We start from the raw sequence: 17,162 nt of genomic DNA on the forward strand, positions 1-17,162 counted from the left end.
GAGTAATTAAGATGAAAAGAATAAAAAGTTATATAGCATCTCCAATTTGTAACCAAACAAATCCTTTAGTCAATTTTTTTTTGAATATTACATTTAATTATATATTCTCCATCCATAAAAAAATCCTATTTTTCTATTTTGAGACGTCCAATAAGTATTGTCATATTTTTTTTTTTAAACACAAATTTTATTTTTTTTATCCTTCATTCATTTACTACTTTTAATTTCTATAATACCATTAAAAACAAATTTATCAATTACATAAAAAAAAAAAAAAAAAAAACTGTGTAAATATAACGTATAATCCATTTCTCTTTATTAGCAGTCAGTCACGTGACTTTTGTGACCGAGAAAGGCCAAATCCCAAATTGGCATAAGACGGTGACGATTTTATCAAAGGTCTTAAAGTCGCATTTAGTGTCGCAACGTTTTTTCGGCATAGTAAAAAATAAAAATAATAGCAAAGAAAGGGGAAGGTATCGGCCTTCGCGATTTACATGAAAGCGCATCTGGAGTTACAGAGATCTCTTTGAATCTCCAACACCCTTTGGATCGGAGGAAGCCGGCCGGAACTCGCAGTCGCAGCCTCTGGTGAGTCTTCAATTTTCTTGTTTCTACGTTTTTGTGGAACTTCATAGCATCAATCTATGCGTTTTTTGTGTGTGTTTGAGGTCTGGTCTTGTTTTGAGATTTCGATTCGTTTCGCTGCCAGATCTTAGATTTTTCCTATTGGGTTTTTATCTGTGTTCGTTTATTTTAATTGAATCGATGATAGACTCGTAGTTTACATCTGATTGAACGTGTGGTTCGTTCTGCAGTTTTGACTCGTAGTTTACATCTGATTGAACGTGTGGTTCGTTCTGCAGTTTTGTAATTAAATTTGAAATTTGAAATTGAAAGTTTTACTCCGTTTGCCCTTTCTGAACTGCGGCTAGGATTTGGTATTCTAGCCTCTAGGGAATCTTAGAAAGAAAATTGAGCTGGTTTTTCCTAGCAGAGACGTTTGCATCACTTGTTTCTAAATGCTATTGGAGAACAACGTTTGTTTCAGAGAAAACTTCTTTGCTAATAACGTCTGAAGAGCTTTGGTGGATTTGGATAACCAGATTTCCCTTTCTAAAAGGGGCTAAGCAATTATTCTGCTTCATTTTACACTGTGTTGTAGGATCGAATGTCAATCCGGATGCGGGTTTCTTGTAATGAATAGTCATTTTCTTTTTTTCCTCTGCATTTGGAAAATCTTGCTGTTATTTATCTTGTAGATTACATAATATTCATTTCTGTTTCGAAATTTGTTTTGATCAATATCGTCTCTACAGGAAAATTAATTTGTGACAATGTCCATGGTGGACGAGCCACTGTATCCAATAGCAGTATTGATAGATGAGCTGAAGAATGATGACATTCAACTACGATTAAACTCCATACGTAGACTGTCCACTATAGCGCGGGCGCTTGGGGAGGAAAGGACTCGAAAAGAGTTGATCCCATTTCTGAGTGAGAATAATGACGATGATGATGAGGTGCTACTTGCCATGGCTGAAGAATTGGGTGTTTTCATTCCATATGTTGGAGGGGTGGAGCATGCTCATGTATTGCTCCCTCCTCTTGAAACACTTTGTACCGTGGAGGAGACATGTGTTAGGGACAAAGCTGTAGAGTCATTATGCCGAATAGGATCACAGATGAGAGAAAGCGATTTGGTTGACTCATTTATTCCTCTTGTGAAGGTCAGATATAGATTATGCTATTTGTTAGTTTGTGTTATTGCTACTGAGATTGCTATGACGTTAGGGGTTATGTCATTGGTGAAACAAGTGTCAGAGTTGGTATTATTGTTAATTCTTTCTGTTTTTCTTTGTGTGGTTCTTGTTTCCTTCATTTCAGCCTTGCTCGCTACAAATTTTAGAAATGAGAGGAGAAATCATTTTACTAATAACCATCCACAGCCTATGTGTATATTCAAGCATGATACATTTTGCAGTTCATTTTCAAGGGGCGAATGCAGTTTTTTCTCTCTGTTTCTGTGCTAGGGAGGAGGATACTGTGCCATAGTTGGAAATTTCGGAAGCATTATACTATGTGACTTTTGTTGTTGTTTAAATTTATGATTCTTGCTTCTTCCTCCTTCAAGTAGTTTGCAAATGGTTAAAGATTTTTCTGGAAGTTCTATTGTGGAATATGTTTAAATAAGTAATTATGTTGATATCAATAATGTCCTTCTTTTGGAAATGCATGAATTTGCCTCTACCTGTTTTGATATGGAAGCTGTGCCTCTTCGTTAGGTTCTCATGTTAGGTTTTTGCATATACTTGTATTTTCAATTTCAGAGGCTGGCAGCTGGTGAGTGGTTCACGGCTCGAGTTTCAGCTTGTGGGCTTTTTCATATTGCTTACCCAAGTGCCCCGGATATATTAAAGACTGAATTGAGGTCAATATATGCCCAACTGTGTCAAGATGATATGCCTATGGTAAGGAGGGCTGCTGCAACAAATTTGGGGAAGTTTGCAGCCACTGTGGAAGCTGCTCATCTTAAGACTGATATCATGGCTATGTTTGAGGATCTTACACAAGATGGTAAAACCTTGAACCTCCAGCTTTTGTGGATACTTAATAATTTTCTGATAACTGGATGGTTCTTGGAATTTAACTCAATTGATAAATGAGATACCTATGGTTAGGATATGTGCTGCTTATAGAAGTTTCAAATAGGAAATAAAGGTAAAAAAATCATGTCCTATTTATGTGCAGGATAAATGAGTAAAGTAATTTAAGTGGAATATCTTACATAAAGTTTATCAACACAATGACAAATGTAACAGGATAGGTAGGCTGGTGTTTAACTAATGCTATTCTCTTTATCAGATCAGGATTCTGTTCGCTTGCTAGCTGTTGAGGGCTCTGCTGCTCTTGGAAAGCTATTAGAACCTCAAGATTGTGTTGCACATATTCTCCCTGTAATCGTTAACTTCTCACAGGTACGTTTGTGATGTTGTTGAATGTTGATTTTCCTAATTATTAATGCTGGACCTGCTATTATTTCATTCCAGTGATTACCATTGGATCAGTTTAACTTGTTTTATTGACAATTTTTATGCGGGGTTTCTGCTGTTTGATATGGCCTATGTTGGTGGAAAGAATATCTGATCATCTTTTCTGAATTAAATGCTGTACTTTTGTAGCTTTCCAATTTAAGAGCAATATCAAGTAACTTCGACTTTATTGGCATATATCTAGAATTTTATCTTACGGCGATCACTTAGAATAATAAATTTTATTGGCTCCCTTCTTTCCTACCCTCCTTTGTTTTAATGTGTTCTGTTTTCGTGTATGTCAGGATAAGTCTTGGCGTGTGCGTTACATGGTTGCCAACCAACTCTATGAGCTATGTGAAGCTGTGGGCCCTGAACCCACTCGGTATTGTTTTTATCTTCTTTTTTGATTTTATATCTTATATGACATTATATTTCCCACCCCTTTGTCTTTTTGGTAATGCATAAGATTTTACAATGTGTAGTTTTATCCCTGTGTATTTGATAATGCTATTTGTTATTCAATTTCTCTTTTGTGGTTTTGTGTAATTTGTACTGGTGCCAGTGTCTGACTGAAGCACACATACTTTTCTAGTGTTAATATATGATTGCCATGAACATTTTTTTTTATGGAATATAGTGGCATTGATAAATAGAGTATCTTCTTTTTCCTCTGACCTTGTTCATAATTCGAGTCATTTGATGTGTCAAGGACGGATTTGGTTCCTGCATATGTCCGCCTGCTCCGCGACAATGAAGCTGAAGTGAGAATAGCTGCTGCTGGAAAAGTAACAAAATTTTGTCGAATTCTTAGTCCTGATCTTGCTATTCAGCACATTCTTCCATGTGTGAAGGTATCCCCCAATTTTCTGCATGAATGAAGCTGGATCTTTGTATAGTTGGGAATCTATTTTACAATGACCTCCTTTGCTTGTATCATAATTGGAGGTGATTGGTTGCAGGAATTATCTTCCGATTCTTCACAGCATGTGAGGTCTGCCTTGGCATCAGTGATAATGGGAATGGCTCCTGTTTTAGGAAAGGTGACCACTTTTTGCAAATTCTAGTAGTCATATTTACATAAGGAGTCTGAAATGATTTCAATGCTAAGAGGCTGCTATTCATGTGCTTGTTTAGTTTACTTGCTTGCATACTAATAAATTTTCTGTCAACACAATTGAGTTTGTTATAGCGGTGTTCTTATTGTATTGTTGATAGCTCTTTGCCTATCAAGCGCATGGTTCTTGACATTTTCCTTGTTAAGCTTCAGCTACCTCACATAGGTTCAATATCCTGTTAATTGACACTGTTTATTATTTTTCCTCTTTGATTGACTTTTTGCATCTGGTTAATGTAGGCTTTTTATGACTCATAAAACAAAAAAAGAAGGAAAGTACTAGATGCCTTTTCATCCTTAAACAGTAGATTCTTTTGTTTTGATTCTGATGCAAGGTGAAATTTCAATCGATCATATAGTTTATTCCTATCCAACCAATGCATCTTTATCATTTCATTGTCATTTACCTGCTTTATATCATTGTAAGTTGTAACATTTTTGTTAAATATGGCATGTTTTTCTTCTTACCTTCTTAGTGACGTGCTTATCGATCTGAACATGTTTTGTGATTGTATTTTCTGGCTGATACAGGATGCAACAATTGAACAACTTCTTCCCATATTTCTTTCCCTTTTGAAAGATGAATTTCCTGATGTTCGCCTCAATATCATTAGCAAGCTGGATCAAGTCAACCAGGTCTGTGGTGGTCCATTTTTTGTGTTTATGTCCAATTTCTTCCAGCTAATATGCTTTTTGGTACACACAGGTTATTGGAATTGACTTACTTTCTCAATCATTGTTACCTGCGATCGTTGAGCTGGCAGAGGATAGGCACTGGAGAGTTCGGCTTGCCATCATAGAATATATTCCCTTGCTGGCTAGTCAGTTGGGTGTTGGATTTTTCGATGATAAGCTTGGTGCCCTTTGCATGCAGTGGCTTCAGGACAAGGTTGGATATTACCAGTTGCTAACATGTGTATTTTTAGTTTTATAATCATCTTTCCATTTATCTGATGGGAAGCAATAGGGCTGTAGAAGCTGCCTGTTTGAAAATTGAAATCCATGCCTTTGATGTGATCTTTAATATGTTTCATGTTTCACTTTAACCTAAAATTGTTTTCTTTGCACTCTCTTTTTTGTCATTTTCTACTGTTAATGAGGATAATTCTCGTATTCATCTCGTGCTCCTCATCTCCCTCTGCCCCCCTATGTTTGGATAAGCATGACTTACAACTTATGTCTTTAACTTTCGGACATATTTGCAGGTTCACTCTATTCGGGATGCTGCAGCTAACAATTTGAAACGTCTGGCAGAAGAATTTGGTCCAGAATGGGCAATGCAACACATTGTTCCTCAGGTTTGTGATTGAATATTTAAAAATGCTTCCATTTGCTGTTTCTTTGATTTACCAATGCTGTTACTTTACCAACAGAATGTTATAGGATTTTAATGGTCAACTTGTTTTATGTGAATAGAAGGGTAAACATTTGAGAGGCCTTGTGTTTTATAATCAATTTTGACATGTTTGGTATAGGCTTACCCAGTGGTCGGAATTTTTTTCCGCAGGTTTTGGATATGGTAAACAATCCACACTATCTATATCGCATGACTGTTCTTCGCGCAATTTCGCTACTTGCTCCAGTCATGGGTGCTGAAATAACCTGCTCTAAATTATTACCCGTGATTGTTAATGCAACCAAGGACAGGTAGAGTCGTCTTTCCACACCCACCCCAACACCATAACTAGCAATTTACACAGTTTCCACATTAACACAGAACTACTACTATATTATGCAGGGTACCCAACATTAAATTTAACGTGGCCAAGGTGTTGCAATCCATGATACCCATTGTCGATCAATCTGTAAGTCCTCGAGTTTTCATTCTTTCTCTTCCTCACATATTGGCTTACGATAAATCTCATAATATATACAAATACATCCTAGGATGACTTAACAATGGCATGCCTTCATTCTGTAGGTAGTGGAGAAAACGATTCGCCCCGCATTGGTAGACCTTGCGGAGGACCCCGATGTCGACGTCCGCTTTTTTGCGAATCAAGCATTGCAATCAATCGATCATGTGATGTCAAGCTAGACAGCAACGACGGCAAAGTGTAGTTGTCTTGTGATTGCCATTTTCTCTGTTAGTGTGATCTGATAGATCTTGGATGGATAATCCAATCCTCCTTTGTTTGTTTTCAAGTATTATATATATATATATATATCTATATATAGATATCTTTGTTGTCCTGAGTCTCGTCCATTGTTGTTCCATATTTTTCCCCATAGTCTTGCAAATGTTTAGACTTCATCGTCGTCGTGGTCGTTGTCATATTATTAGCACTGTATTTTCAATTGTATCGGTTAACATTAAGGCTTGAGCAAGTGTAGTATTTTGATTCTCATTACCCATCCATCCATTGGTGTCTAATATTTGGATTAGTCTATGAGGTCTGATTATCCCAAGTCAACGGCCGAAAGTGCATAACGGCAGCGCCGGCCCTGGGCCCCGCCCGGGTCGGCCACTTCTAAAACTGGGCCCTTAGTTTATTGTTTTTGTACTTACTTACAAAATAAATATGTAATTAAAGATTTTAAAATGAATTAACAAAAAATATTTTTAAATAATCTTTTGACATTTGTTATTAGATAAATTATTTTAAATATAAATAATTTTACTATTAAAATGTTTATTTATATTTTTTATTATTTAATATATTATTTTTAAATAAAATCTTATTATGTACCGTAGGTTTTATAACAGTTAGATAAGTTTAATTTTAATAAATTTATTAATATTAAATATATTTAATAAATATAAATTAATTTAATTAAATTTTAAAATATTTTTATATAGTTATTTGTAATATATCTTAGGTTATGTTTTTTTTTAAAAAACTTGAGATTTATTTTAATTTTAATTTTTTTTATTTAAATTTTGTTGTAAGGTTTTATAAAAAAAAGTATTGAATTTTTATTAAAAAAATAAAAGTTAACTATATAACGATGTGAGATGACTCGGTTCAATCCGGAAGGTGCATTTGTGTGAGGTTTAAAAAAAAGAAAAAAAAGAAAAAAAAAAAAAAAAAGAAAAGCAACGCGGGAGCTGAGGCTGAGTGTAGTCAACTCCCAAGTCTTCCATAAATTGCTTCCTCCGCCATTTCTCGCTCCAATTATGCGAGGAAGAAGTGTTCCGATGATCAATGGCGGACGCGGCGGTCGAGTTTCTGCTGGAGAATTTGAAGCAGCTGCTTCTCTACAACGCCAGCTTGATTCTCGACATCAAGGATCAGGTCGAGTTCCTCTACAACGACCTCTGCTTGTTCAAAGCTTTCCTCAAGGATTCCACCGAAAAGCGCCGCAGCAATCAGATACTCAAGGAGCTGGTCAAGCAGATCAGAGACGTCGTGTACGAAGCTGAGGATGCCATCGACACCTTTGTTGCTACAAAAGCACACCACAAGGCTCGGAAGGTCATAGAGAAAATGATTCACATCCTTGATTATAACGCAACGCTCCGCCAGCTGGCAAAGAAAATCGAGAAGATTAGGGCGAAGGTGAAGGATATTTACGATAATAAGAAATTTGGATTTGAAGCTCTAACCGATCCGGATGGAGCTGGCAAAGGCACCAAAGAGAAAAAGGTAATGATTCAATAGATGACCGTGGTTTGTTGTTTAATCATTAGATTGCTTCTGTTATTATTCCCTACTTTATGGAGAGCTTTAAATTGTATGCAGTGAGTCTGATTGTTAGGTTAATTTAAGCACAGTTTTGTTCTGGATAGGTTACTCGTGAGGTTAGAGTGGCATGTGGACATATAAGCTTGAGTTCATACCACATTTTAGCTGTAGTGCATTTATTGTATGAATCCTGCTGATATTGTCTGGATACTAGTATGGAAACATTAATCTTATTCAACATTTATGCTCTATATGGCAACGGTGTTCTAATTGTTACAACTTTTTGAATGCTATGCTAGTAAATATACGAAATGTTTTGTAAGCAAGCTGTGAGTGTAGGCTGTGAAACCTTTTAATGCCAAGAACATACAAGATAAGACTCTTCTATTGTTGTCTATGACCTCTAGGACATTGGAACATTATTTGTTGACGAATGAGTTTAGGTTCATAAGTAATCCAAAGTCTTGATTGAGTTCTGAATTCATCTTGATCTATAGTGTTGAAATGCATTTTGTTTGATAGAGAACTGCACAAATGTGTTTGAGTGATCTGAAATTGATCTGATGCATACCTGTATTAATTTGTTGAATTTTTTTGTGGCTAAGTTGTTTTCCCAATTTTTAACAGCCTCCCATAGTTGAAGAGGACAATGTTGTGGGTTTTGAAGATGAAGCAACAAAAGTGATTGGACTTCTCAAAGGAGGATCTGATGGCTTAGAAGTTATCTCGATTGTTGGGATGCCCGGTCTTGGGAAGACAACATTGGCCAAAATGGTCTACCGTGACCCTAGAACTGAATTCGAATTCTACAGGCGAGCTTGGGTATATGTTTCTCAAGAGTATAGCAGAAAGGAGGTGTTCCTGAACATTTTGGGTCATTTCACCCAGATCACTGATGCTATCAATAAGATGACCGATGAAATGTTGGCTAAAAAACTTTATGAGGAGCTTGGGAAGGGAAAATATCTAATCGTAATGGATGATGTTTGGACTGAGGCAGCTTGGACTGATCTCAAGGTTGCCTTCCCCAAGAACAACAAGGGGAGCCGAATATTGATCACCAGTCGAATCAAGAATGTTGGAAAGCATGCTAATCCTAATAGGGATCCTCACGACTTACGCTTTCTAACGAATGATGAAAGTTGGAGGTTGCTCCAAAGAAAGGCACTAGGTGAAGAGAACTGCCCCGAGGAATTGGTGCAATATGGGAAGCGTATAGCCAATGAATGCGGTGGCCTACCCCTTGCAATCGTGGTAATCGGAGGGATTCTGCTTGAAAAAGGTCCAGACTGGTGGGAAACTGTTGCCAATAAGGTTGATGCATATATTGCCATGGGCCAGGACCGAAGAATGAATGAGTTTATATCTCTGAGTTACAATCACTTGCCTTATCACTTGAAGTCATGCTTTATCTACTTTGGGATGTTCCCTGAAGACTTCGAGATCCCGGTTTGGAAATTGGTTCGATTGTGGATTGCTGAAGGGTTCATTCAGGAGCAACAGGGAATGACTTTGGAGGATATTGCAGAGGAATACTTGGAGGATCTTGTCAATAGGAATTTAGTGATGGTTGGACGATTCAGATCAAACGGTAAGATCAAAACATGCCGCATTCATGACATGCTGCATGAATTCTGCAAAACTGAAGCAGCAGAAGAGAATTTTTTCCAAGAAATAAAGCATTCTGATCAAGGCACCCATTCATCTACCAACCTGGCCTTAGAAAAGTATCGTCGCCTCTGTATACATACCCGTGTCTTGAGCTATATTGCTTCAAAGCCACATGGTCCGCGAGTTCGTTCGTTCTTGTGTTTCTCGGCTGAAGAAAATATCTTACCGGTTGAGCTCAACTCACACATCCCTGGATCATTTATGCTGCTCAGAGTATTGGACGCTAAGTCTTTAATCTTTGGTCGTTTTCCTAATGATCTTACCCAACTTGTTCACTTGAGGTACATTGTTCTTTCGAGTGATTTTAAGGTAATTCCTGCAACCCTCTCCTGCCTGTGGAACATTCAAACTTTTGTCATTGAGACATCTCATCGGACACTTGACATTAGGGCAGATATATGGAAGATGATTCATTTGAGGCATGTAAAAACAAATGCATCCACAAGTCTACCATCCCCTCTTTCCAAATCAAGAAAAAGTAAAGACGATGCCTTGATGATCGGTAGCCTGCAAACACTTTCGATGATATCCCCTGAAAGTTGTAGCGAAGAAGTGTTTGCCAGAGTTCCAAATCTGAATGTTTTGGGCATTCGCGGTCAGGTATCTATGCTTCTCGAAAACAGGAGTGGAAGTATGCTATTTGATAGTTTGGGTAAATTGAGTCATCTTGAAAATTTAAAGCTGTTGAATGATGTATTCCCGCGCCCGCCATCTGAGGGGAAACTTATGACACTTCCTCTGAGTTACAAGTTTCCTCCGAAGCTGAAAAAGCTTACATTATCGGATACCTTACTCGATTGGAAGCACATGTCTATTCTAGGCAGGTTGGATAACCTCCAGATCCTTAAACTGAAAGACAATGCATTCGAGGGAGACTGGTGGCAACCTGAAGACGGTGGTTTTCGTGCTTTGAGAGTTTTACATATCGGCAGGACTAAGTTAGAGACCTGGAATGCTTCTGCTCATCACTTTCCGAGACTTCGACATCTTTTTCTTAAACATTGCTCCCATCTTGAAGCACTCCCACTAGGATTTGCAGAGATTTCAACCCTCCAACTAGTTGACCTCTACTGTACCACAAGATCAGCAGCTGAATCTGCTCGGAAAATTCAGCGAAAAAAACAAGAAGGGCAGAACAACGGAGGCACCAGATTTAAGCTCTGTATTTATCCTCCGGAGCAATGAAGTGATGACTGGTGAGCAAAGTTTTTGATTTCTGATTACTGAGTTGAGGTCTACACACTACACTACATTATTGAATACTCTTAAATCTCATCTACACATGGCATGCCAATAGTTTTTGTTTGATTTGCTGGCAATGAAGTCGTAATTTACGTATTAATCTTTCTTGATGATTCTTTGTTTTATTCAATTATAGGACAAGTTTTTACATGTTTTGAAGTGCTTTCTCTAACTTCTCTTCTGCTCGACTTTAACAGTTTTGATGCAGCTTGGAGCTGTTGTATCTTCTTCTTGCTGATCATATAACAAACTCATGTTCTTACTGAATATGCCACTAGCAGGTAGTAGTCGAAGATGCATTGTACAAGAATCGATGTCAGGTCAGGTGCGTTGAGTGTTGGTTTCTCCCATTCCTGTCAACCTTCTTGCATCTGCCATAGTTCACATTATATTTCGTGTGTTGTGTTTCAGATTATTTAATCTATTTGGAATTGCATTTCTTCGAGACCTCTGTAAAATTTCGTGTGTTGTATTTCAGAATATTTATTTGCATTTCTTGCTAAACTTTTGATTTGGTTTGATTTTATTTATTTGGAATTGCTTCTCTTGGAGACCTCTGTAAAATATTTGATGTTGTAATGCTTTCTTTAGTCTTGACTAGATACCAAATTTGCAGTCAAATGGAGGCCCTTTTAATTCACATAACTTGTAGAGTTATATGTTTTTTTATGTAGTGGGAACAACAAGTTCAAAAGTGTTGGAGACAAAAAATGTAATAAGAAAGTAAAAACCAGGTTCAGCGATACGGTTCCGTGCCAATTGAAACCCATTTAGCACAAACAGCATACAATACATGATAACAAACATACAATATGATATACTATTAATTTTCAATACAAAGAAATATATATATATATATATATAAACTGCATAGTGCTTCTAATAAAATACAACGTTAGTGCGCTTACTCGATCAAGTTAAATTAATATTCAAGAATTTATTAATGATTCGTGTATTGTTGGAGAGACTGTCTTTCTGTATTCCCATCACACAGGCATTAATTAACATATAGATACAATTTGACTGTATCCATTTGTCTTGAGTACTGACTTGTCTAGATTCCTCAAACGCGGTTTATACCCAAATAAGGCGTTTATTGACTTGGAAAATATAATACTCCACTAATAATCATCATAAGAAGAAGAAGAAGAAGAAGAAAACGGACGCACGTGACCTCTCTCACTAATATATAAATTTCAGTATTTAAAGTCTCATTTAATTTCAATAACATGAATCTAATCGGGAAAACAACTCACCTGCATACAAAAACAGGCACATATTCTATGTATTCTCTGCCATTTGGAGAAGACTTGTAGACCTCTCTTTCCCATTGTCTTTCCACGTTGACCACTTACATACATACTTATATATATACATATATATATATGTGTGTGTGTGTCCTAGTTAATACCTCCATTGTCAAACAATCCAAGAACTAGCAGAAGATAATCACACATGGAGTTTCAGAGCTACTTGAATAAAGAAATGCACAAAGAGGATGACTTTCAAGAAGGAGATGATGATTTCTACAATGAGCTTAGAAAACAGGTTATGCAGTTAACAGCTGACGATGATGACGATGAAGATGAAAGAGATGGAGATGGAGATCTCGTAGATGAGATATTCAAGGCCCGGAATCGGGGCCTGTGTTCCGGCCTTCCGGCCGGATATTATCACAAGTGGGATGTGAGTAAACAGGAATGTGCTGTACCAGCACCTGTTTGGATGATCAACATGAGAAAAACTGGAAATGGGACAGGTGTTTTCATACCACAAGCAGTCTACTCTAGAAGAAGAAGAAACAGATCAAGTAAGCACAGACATATATATATATAGATATACACACACACATATGATATGATAAACATTCTTTTTATTGACAAATTTGATTTCTGGATATATGGTTGCAGGAAAGAAGAATAACAGAGCAAACAAGAGAGTGGAAGGGATGAACTAACTGATCAATTTATATATATATATATATATATATTTACCATCGCTTGGTGTAAGTAAATTTGTGGAATATTAATGGAGATGGTTGTAGTGATTATTCTTAAAACATTTATACACATATATATACACACACATACTAATGTTGGTGATCATTTTTGTGCAAATTCAAAAACACAAATATCACAGAAGTTTTGTCAAAGTAGTGCTAAAGAGACATGATAAGCAGATCGCCTATGGCAAAGTAAAGACACAATAATCTTCACTAAGGATAAAAAAAGGATGTACTTACAGTCTTACTCTTACAGTTACATTGCAAACATACGATTGTCGTCAATCCCGGGGGCGCGCTAACCATAGAGAACTCAAGGCTCGGATCCTCGAATTGTAATCGCTGAAGGCAATCAGTGCACGCGCAGCTTGATTCGTGCTCAGGATTCGCTGAAGCTGTTGTAGTGTTTTAAGCCTCAGAAGATCAGCCTGTCATAGATCAATAACTACTTCGTAAATAAATCCACACACACACAAACATATGTATATATGTTTCTATATTAGGCTATCATTAGTATGCCTGATGGAGGAAGTCGCCGATCATGACGAGTTTGCTCATTGCAACGGTCATCTGCTCCATGTACTCGGCGACATTGTCTGAAATGCTCGATCCAGACGAGTTATTCGAAAGTTTCTCCACAAGTGACTGCTGCAAAGCTTCCATTCCCAGGTTCAATGCGTCCTCTGTTTGCAGAGATGATCCTTGTAGACTATTAATGTCGTCTTTCTGCTTCTCGGTTAAATGTTCGATTTGGTTTCGAAGAACCTGCGATAAGATGGTTAGGACAACAGGGACAATATGAGATGTAATGGATATGAAATGATAAATGTCTGCCTGAACTACCTTAAGAATCTCAGACGAACGGAATCCTCCGAGCCACATGAAACACCTCTCCGCCGGAGTTTTCCACATCCCAGAGAGGATGTGAAACACGTCGGTTTTTGCGCCGGAGCTCTTCAACCTGAAGACTTCTTTGTAATGCAGCATCACTTCATCAACAAGAAGCTGCAGCTCGGCATCGCTTGCGTTGGAGTTTACGGCCGATCTCAGATCATCGATAAGTCGCCGGTGATCGTCTAGCCACTGCGTATATTCGACATCGAATGCCGACCCTCCTACAAGATTTCTGCTGAATTAGTACACAATCATCTCACAACATCCACAGTTTTAAAAACCATATACTCACCGCTGCCGCTTACTGAATGGCTCCGATCCACCGATGTCGTCCCGGAGGCGGCAGAGGTTCCCTACATTAATGAGTAAAGATCAACAAAACTCAAATCTGATGCCTTGAAAGTAAAAACCATGGATTGCTTTTACTACCTGCGTGCGTGTTCTTTTAATCTCCTTCTCTAACCTATTAAGCCTTTTTCGGCTGTCCTCAAGCTGTTGAATATATTCCTAAAGTAAAAAATAAATTAAATGAATATGAAGGTAGCCAGAGCATTGTGGAATGAAATCGTAATGAACAGAGATGTAGGTTCTTAGTATTAAAGTAATTAACCTTTCTTTTCTTCCTGCACTTTCTCGCAGCTTCGCGATTCTGTGCTTGCCTGCGAAGCGCCTGAAAATATGAAGGAAACAGAAATTGTAATCTGTTTTAAATATCTGAATGATTCGTTGACAGAAATTTAACCTTCTGTTCATTGACAGCCTTGGAAGAGTCCATTGAAATTGAATCAACCATAGCCATGGAGCTCTTGTGCTGAACTACAGGAAACTGAAGATTTGCAACCAAAACTGTGAAAAATCAACCGTATGGATTAAATTAAGTTCTATTTAAAAAATTGAAATCTAACCTGGCTTTTGGTATGATCGGGTGCGTTTGTGGAAGTATCTGTTGGCAGTTTTTGGTGGTGTTCGAGCAGAGAATCTCCCCAGTGCTTAAAGTGTCCATTACTCAATGATTCAGTACTCGCTCCCAACCCCATAATTCCAGATGATTCGATTTCACCTGATCCCAAACTCTGTAAAGGGAAACAAACCGAGATCAGCGCTGAATTCTGATTCACCTTTTTATGGAAATTTGCTAAATCAATATAATTCAATACAGTTACTACTTACATTGGTGAATTCACCAAACTGTAAATTATTAGGCATAACTGACGAGACATTGCTGGCCTTGAAGCTGCTGTAATCTGAACCTGCAACGTATGAATCATCACTAAAACAGTATAATTCACTTCGCAAAATTCCTAAGAACACCTGCAATTATTGATCGATCAATTAGTGAAGCATAACAATCATAATCACCTCTACTTAAATTAACGTCATCTATATGAATAAAGGCGTTTCCAGTCGACTCGCCGAGAGCTCCATGCCGACCTATGTCGTCTCCTCTAAATACATATGAATCACAAATCAAAAAACCTAAATCAAGTAAAAACCAGATAGCATGCAAGCTCGATCGCAATTATATTATATATATATATTCATACACAGTCAACCAAAAATGAAATGAAATTAAAAAAAACCTAACAAAAAGACGAACGATACCGTAGATAAAACGGAGACTGCGAATTGCAGTACAAATCAGTGCTCGTCAGCGAAACCTGCTGCGGAACATATGCCTTGTAGCTCTGCATTTCCGTCGTCGATAAAGTACCTACGTATGGATTCGAAGCTCGTAAATTCGATCGAGTTTAATCTGAAGATTGCCAGAAAAGTACCCTACGAAGTCAGAGATGATAAATCCGATCGACGTCTGTGGAGAAGATTCGATCGATAGATATACTGAATGACAGCGCCGTACCGTTTGATTTTTACTCTGACCGAATTTTATTTTTTTTATTTTTAATTTTACTGCTGCAATTTTTTTTTCACCTCTGGCGCGGGGATTTTATGGTCCGAGGAGTCACGTGCACACGCCACGTGCTGCAAGGGGGTGGGCCATGGGTGAAGTGTCGACAAAGTACGAGTGGCATTGTCGCAGGCGAAACTCATTTATGCCGGCAATTGTTCCACTCTGGAAGCTCCGGGACTTTCACTACCAGAACGGATGTCAACCTTTCATCACGTGGGGCCCGCACTAATCAATGGCGTGGATCCGCCTGGTCTCCGGATCCGGAACGACAATCATTAGAATAAGAAGACACCCGTTTATCACTATTAAATTAATGTCTGTTTTCTTTTAAAAATGGCTTTGTTCATAGAATTATATATTTTTATACAATTTTTAACATATAATATATGATAAATATATATTTAGTTTTTTTTTTATAAATTATTATTCTATACAAATACATTATTTTTATATTATTCATATTATTTTTATATTCAAGAGTATATACAGTTGGAATATTTATAAATGTACTGATATTAGATATACAGATTGAATTGAACAAATATTTGAAATTATAAATAATATTCAAATCAAAATATTCAACAAATAAACTCAATATTTAAGAGTGAACACGGCATGTATTTGGTATTTCAAAATAAATTAATAAACATTCGAAACAGTTGTTAACTGAACGTTCAGTTATCTAAAAATATTTGCAGTTTGCAAATAGTTTAAACCGATCAAATCTAAAAATAGATATATTAACAAATAACTAAAGTTTTAATTAATTACAAATATTTCAAACTAGACTGGACCAAACTGAATATAATATAATTATTAATATAAAATTTAAAATATATAAATATAGTTGGTTCAGTTCAATTAACCGAAAAAAATATGAAAAATTAAATTAAACTTGATCGAACAAATATCAAATGATATATATTATTTGTATTGAATGAATTTATTTAATTAACTGAAAATTTAGTTCAACGTTTAATTTTATACCCTAACCAATATTTGTGAGATGATATATTTATTGACATGAATTTTTTTTAATTAATGATATACTTCCTTCGTCTTAGTTTCGTGTCCATGTTACGATAGATAAGGAAATATATAATTAGTAAATAATTAAACATATATTTATAAAAATAATTATCATATAATAAAAAATAATTATAAATTAAAATTTATAAATTCATAAATTTTAAATTTTAAATAAAATTCAATGTATAGTTCTTTTTTTAAAAAAAAGTAATATGAAATGTATGATGTACAAAAATGACAATGTAAGTACGATACTTGAGAAGAAAAGAATATTTTTTATTCATATTCTTATTTAGTTTATATTTTAAAATATTAGTATAATAAACTAAGGGTGTGTTTGTTTGAAGGATTTTGGTGGATTTCCACTATTCATCCAATTTTTTCCCCCAAAAAACATCAAATCAAACACCTATTTTTCATTTTTTATATTATACTAAAAATCAATTTTATATTCAAAATATCACATCAAACCCTATTTATATCACATCATACAACTATTCAAATTCAAAATTTTTACTATTCAAATCCCAACTCAAAATCCAAACCCCCAAACAAACACACCCTAAGTATAGTGTTGAGCAACAAACAGACAGATATACTCTAGATTATTTTATTGCATGTATATTAATGGGCTAAAGTT

General features: G+C 36.3%; 4 protein-coding genes across 7 annotated transcripts; 3 read left to right on the forward strand and 1 right to left on the reverse strand.

Annotated features, from left to right (window-relative positions):
- The first annotated feature begins 424 nt into the window (after positions 1-424).
- On the forward strand, positions 425-6,497 carry LOC127260938 (serine/threonine-protein phosphatase 2A 65 kDa regulatory subunit A beta isoform). The gene is made up of 13 exons (XM_051289007.1): positions 425-591; positions 1,320-1,730; positions 2,331-2,577; positions 2,866-2,978; positions 3,338-3,417; positions 3,745-3,886; positions 3,995-4,075; positions 4,681-4,785; positions 4,856-5,038; positions 5,355-5,447; positions 5,657-5,796; positions 5,888-5,954; positions 6,071-6,497. The coding sequence occupies exons 2-13, from the start codon at positions 1,338-1,340 to the stop codon at positions 6,185-6,187; spliced, it is 1,761 nt and encodes a 586-aa protein (XP_051144964.1). The 5' UTR covers positions 425-591; positions 1,320-1,337; the 3' UTR covers positions 6,188-6,497.
- Positions 6,498-7,201: 704 nt separating this feature from the next.
- Positions 7,202-11,214, forward strand: LOC127260853 (putative late blight resistance protein homolog R1A-10). Of its 3 annotated transcripts, none has more exons than XM_051288836.1 (3): positions 7,202-7,736; positions 8,403-10,642; positions 10,967-11,214. In XM_051288836.1, the coding sequence occupies exons 1-2, from the start codon at positions 7,296-7,298 to the stop codon at positions 10,629-10,631; spliced, it is 2,670 nt and encodes an 889-aa protein (XP_051144793.1). In that variant the 5' UTR covers positions 7,202-7,295; the 3' UTR covers positions 10,632-10,642; positions 10,967-11,214. The 3 variants fall into 3 exon arrangements, with proteins under 3 accessions (XP_051144793.1, XP_051144792.1, XP_051144790.1); XM_051288835.1 differs by having other exon boundaries at positions 10,970-11,214; XM_051288833.1 differs by having other exon boundaries at positions 7,203-7,736; positions 10,886-11,214.
- Positions 11,215-11,422: 208 nt separating this feature from the next.
- Positions 11,423-12,685, forward strand: LOC127260855 (uncharacterized). The gene is made up of 2 exons (XM_051288839.1): positions 11,423-12,498; positions 12,599-12,685. Exons 1-2 carry the CDS (start codon positions 12,144-12,146, stop codon positions 12,643-12,645), a joined length of 402 nt encoding a protein of 133 aa, XP_051144796.1. The 5' UTR covers positions 11,423-12,143; the 3' UTR covers positions 12,646-12,685.
- A 9-nt stretch (positions 12,686-12,694) lies between these two features.
- On the reverse strand, positions 12,695-15,456 carry LOC127260854 (transcription factor TGA6-like). Of its 2 annotated transcripts, XM_051288838.1 has the most exons (12): positions 15,365-15,456; positions 15,187-15,295; positions 14,944-15,029; positions 14,755-14,834; positions 14,490-14,657; positions 14,327-14,410; positions 14,195-14,254; positions 14,014-14,091; positions 13,877-13,937; positions 13,534-13,805; positions 13,210-13,455; positions 12,695-13,118 (listed from the first exon to the last, which is right to left on the reverse strand). In XM_051288838.1, the coding sequence occupies exons 2-12, from the start codon at positions 15,273-15,275 to the stop codon at positions 12,972-12,974; spliced, it is 1,371 nt and encodes a 456-aa protein (XP_051144795.1). In that variant the 5' UTR covers positions 15,276-15,295; positions 15,365-15,456; the 3' UTR covers positions 12,695-12,971. The 2 variants fall into 2 exon arrangements, with proteins under 2 accessions (XP_051144795.1, XP_051144794.1); XM_051288837.1 differs by having other exon boundaries at positions 15,187-15,444.
- Between the last annotated feature and the right edge of the window lie 1,706 nt (positions 15,457-17,162).

This window comes from Andrographis paniculata, unplaced genomic scaffold (assembly GCF_009805555.1).
Source record: "Andrographis paniculata isolate CXL003 unplaced genomic scaffold, ASM980555v1 Contig62END, whole genome shotgun sequence".
Taxonomy (NCBI): domain Eukaryota; kingdom Viridiplantae; phylum Streptophyta; class Magnoliopsida; order Lamiales; family Acanthaceae; genus Andrographis; species Andrographis paniculata.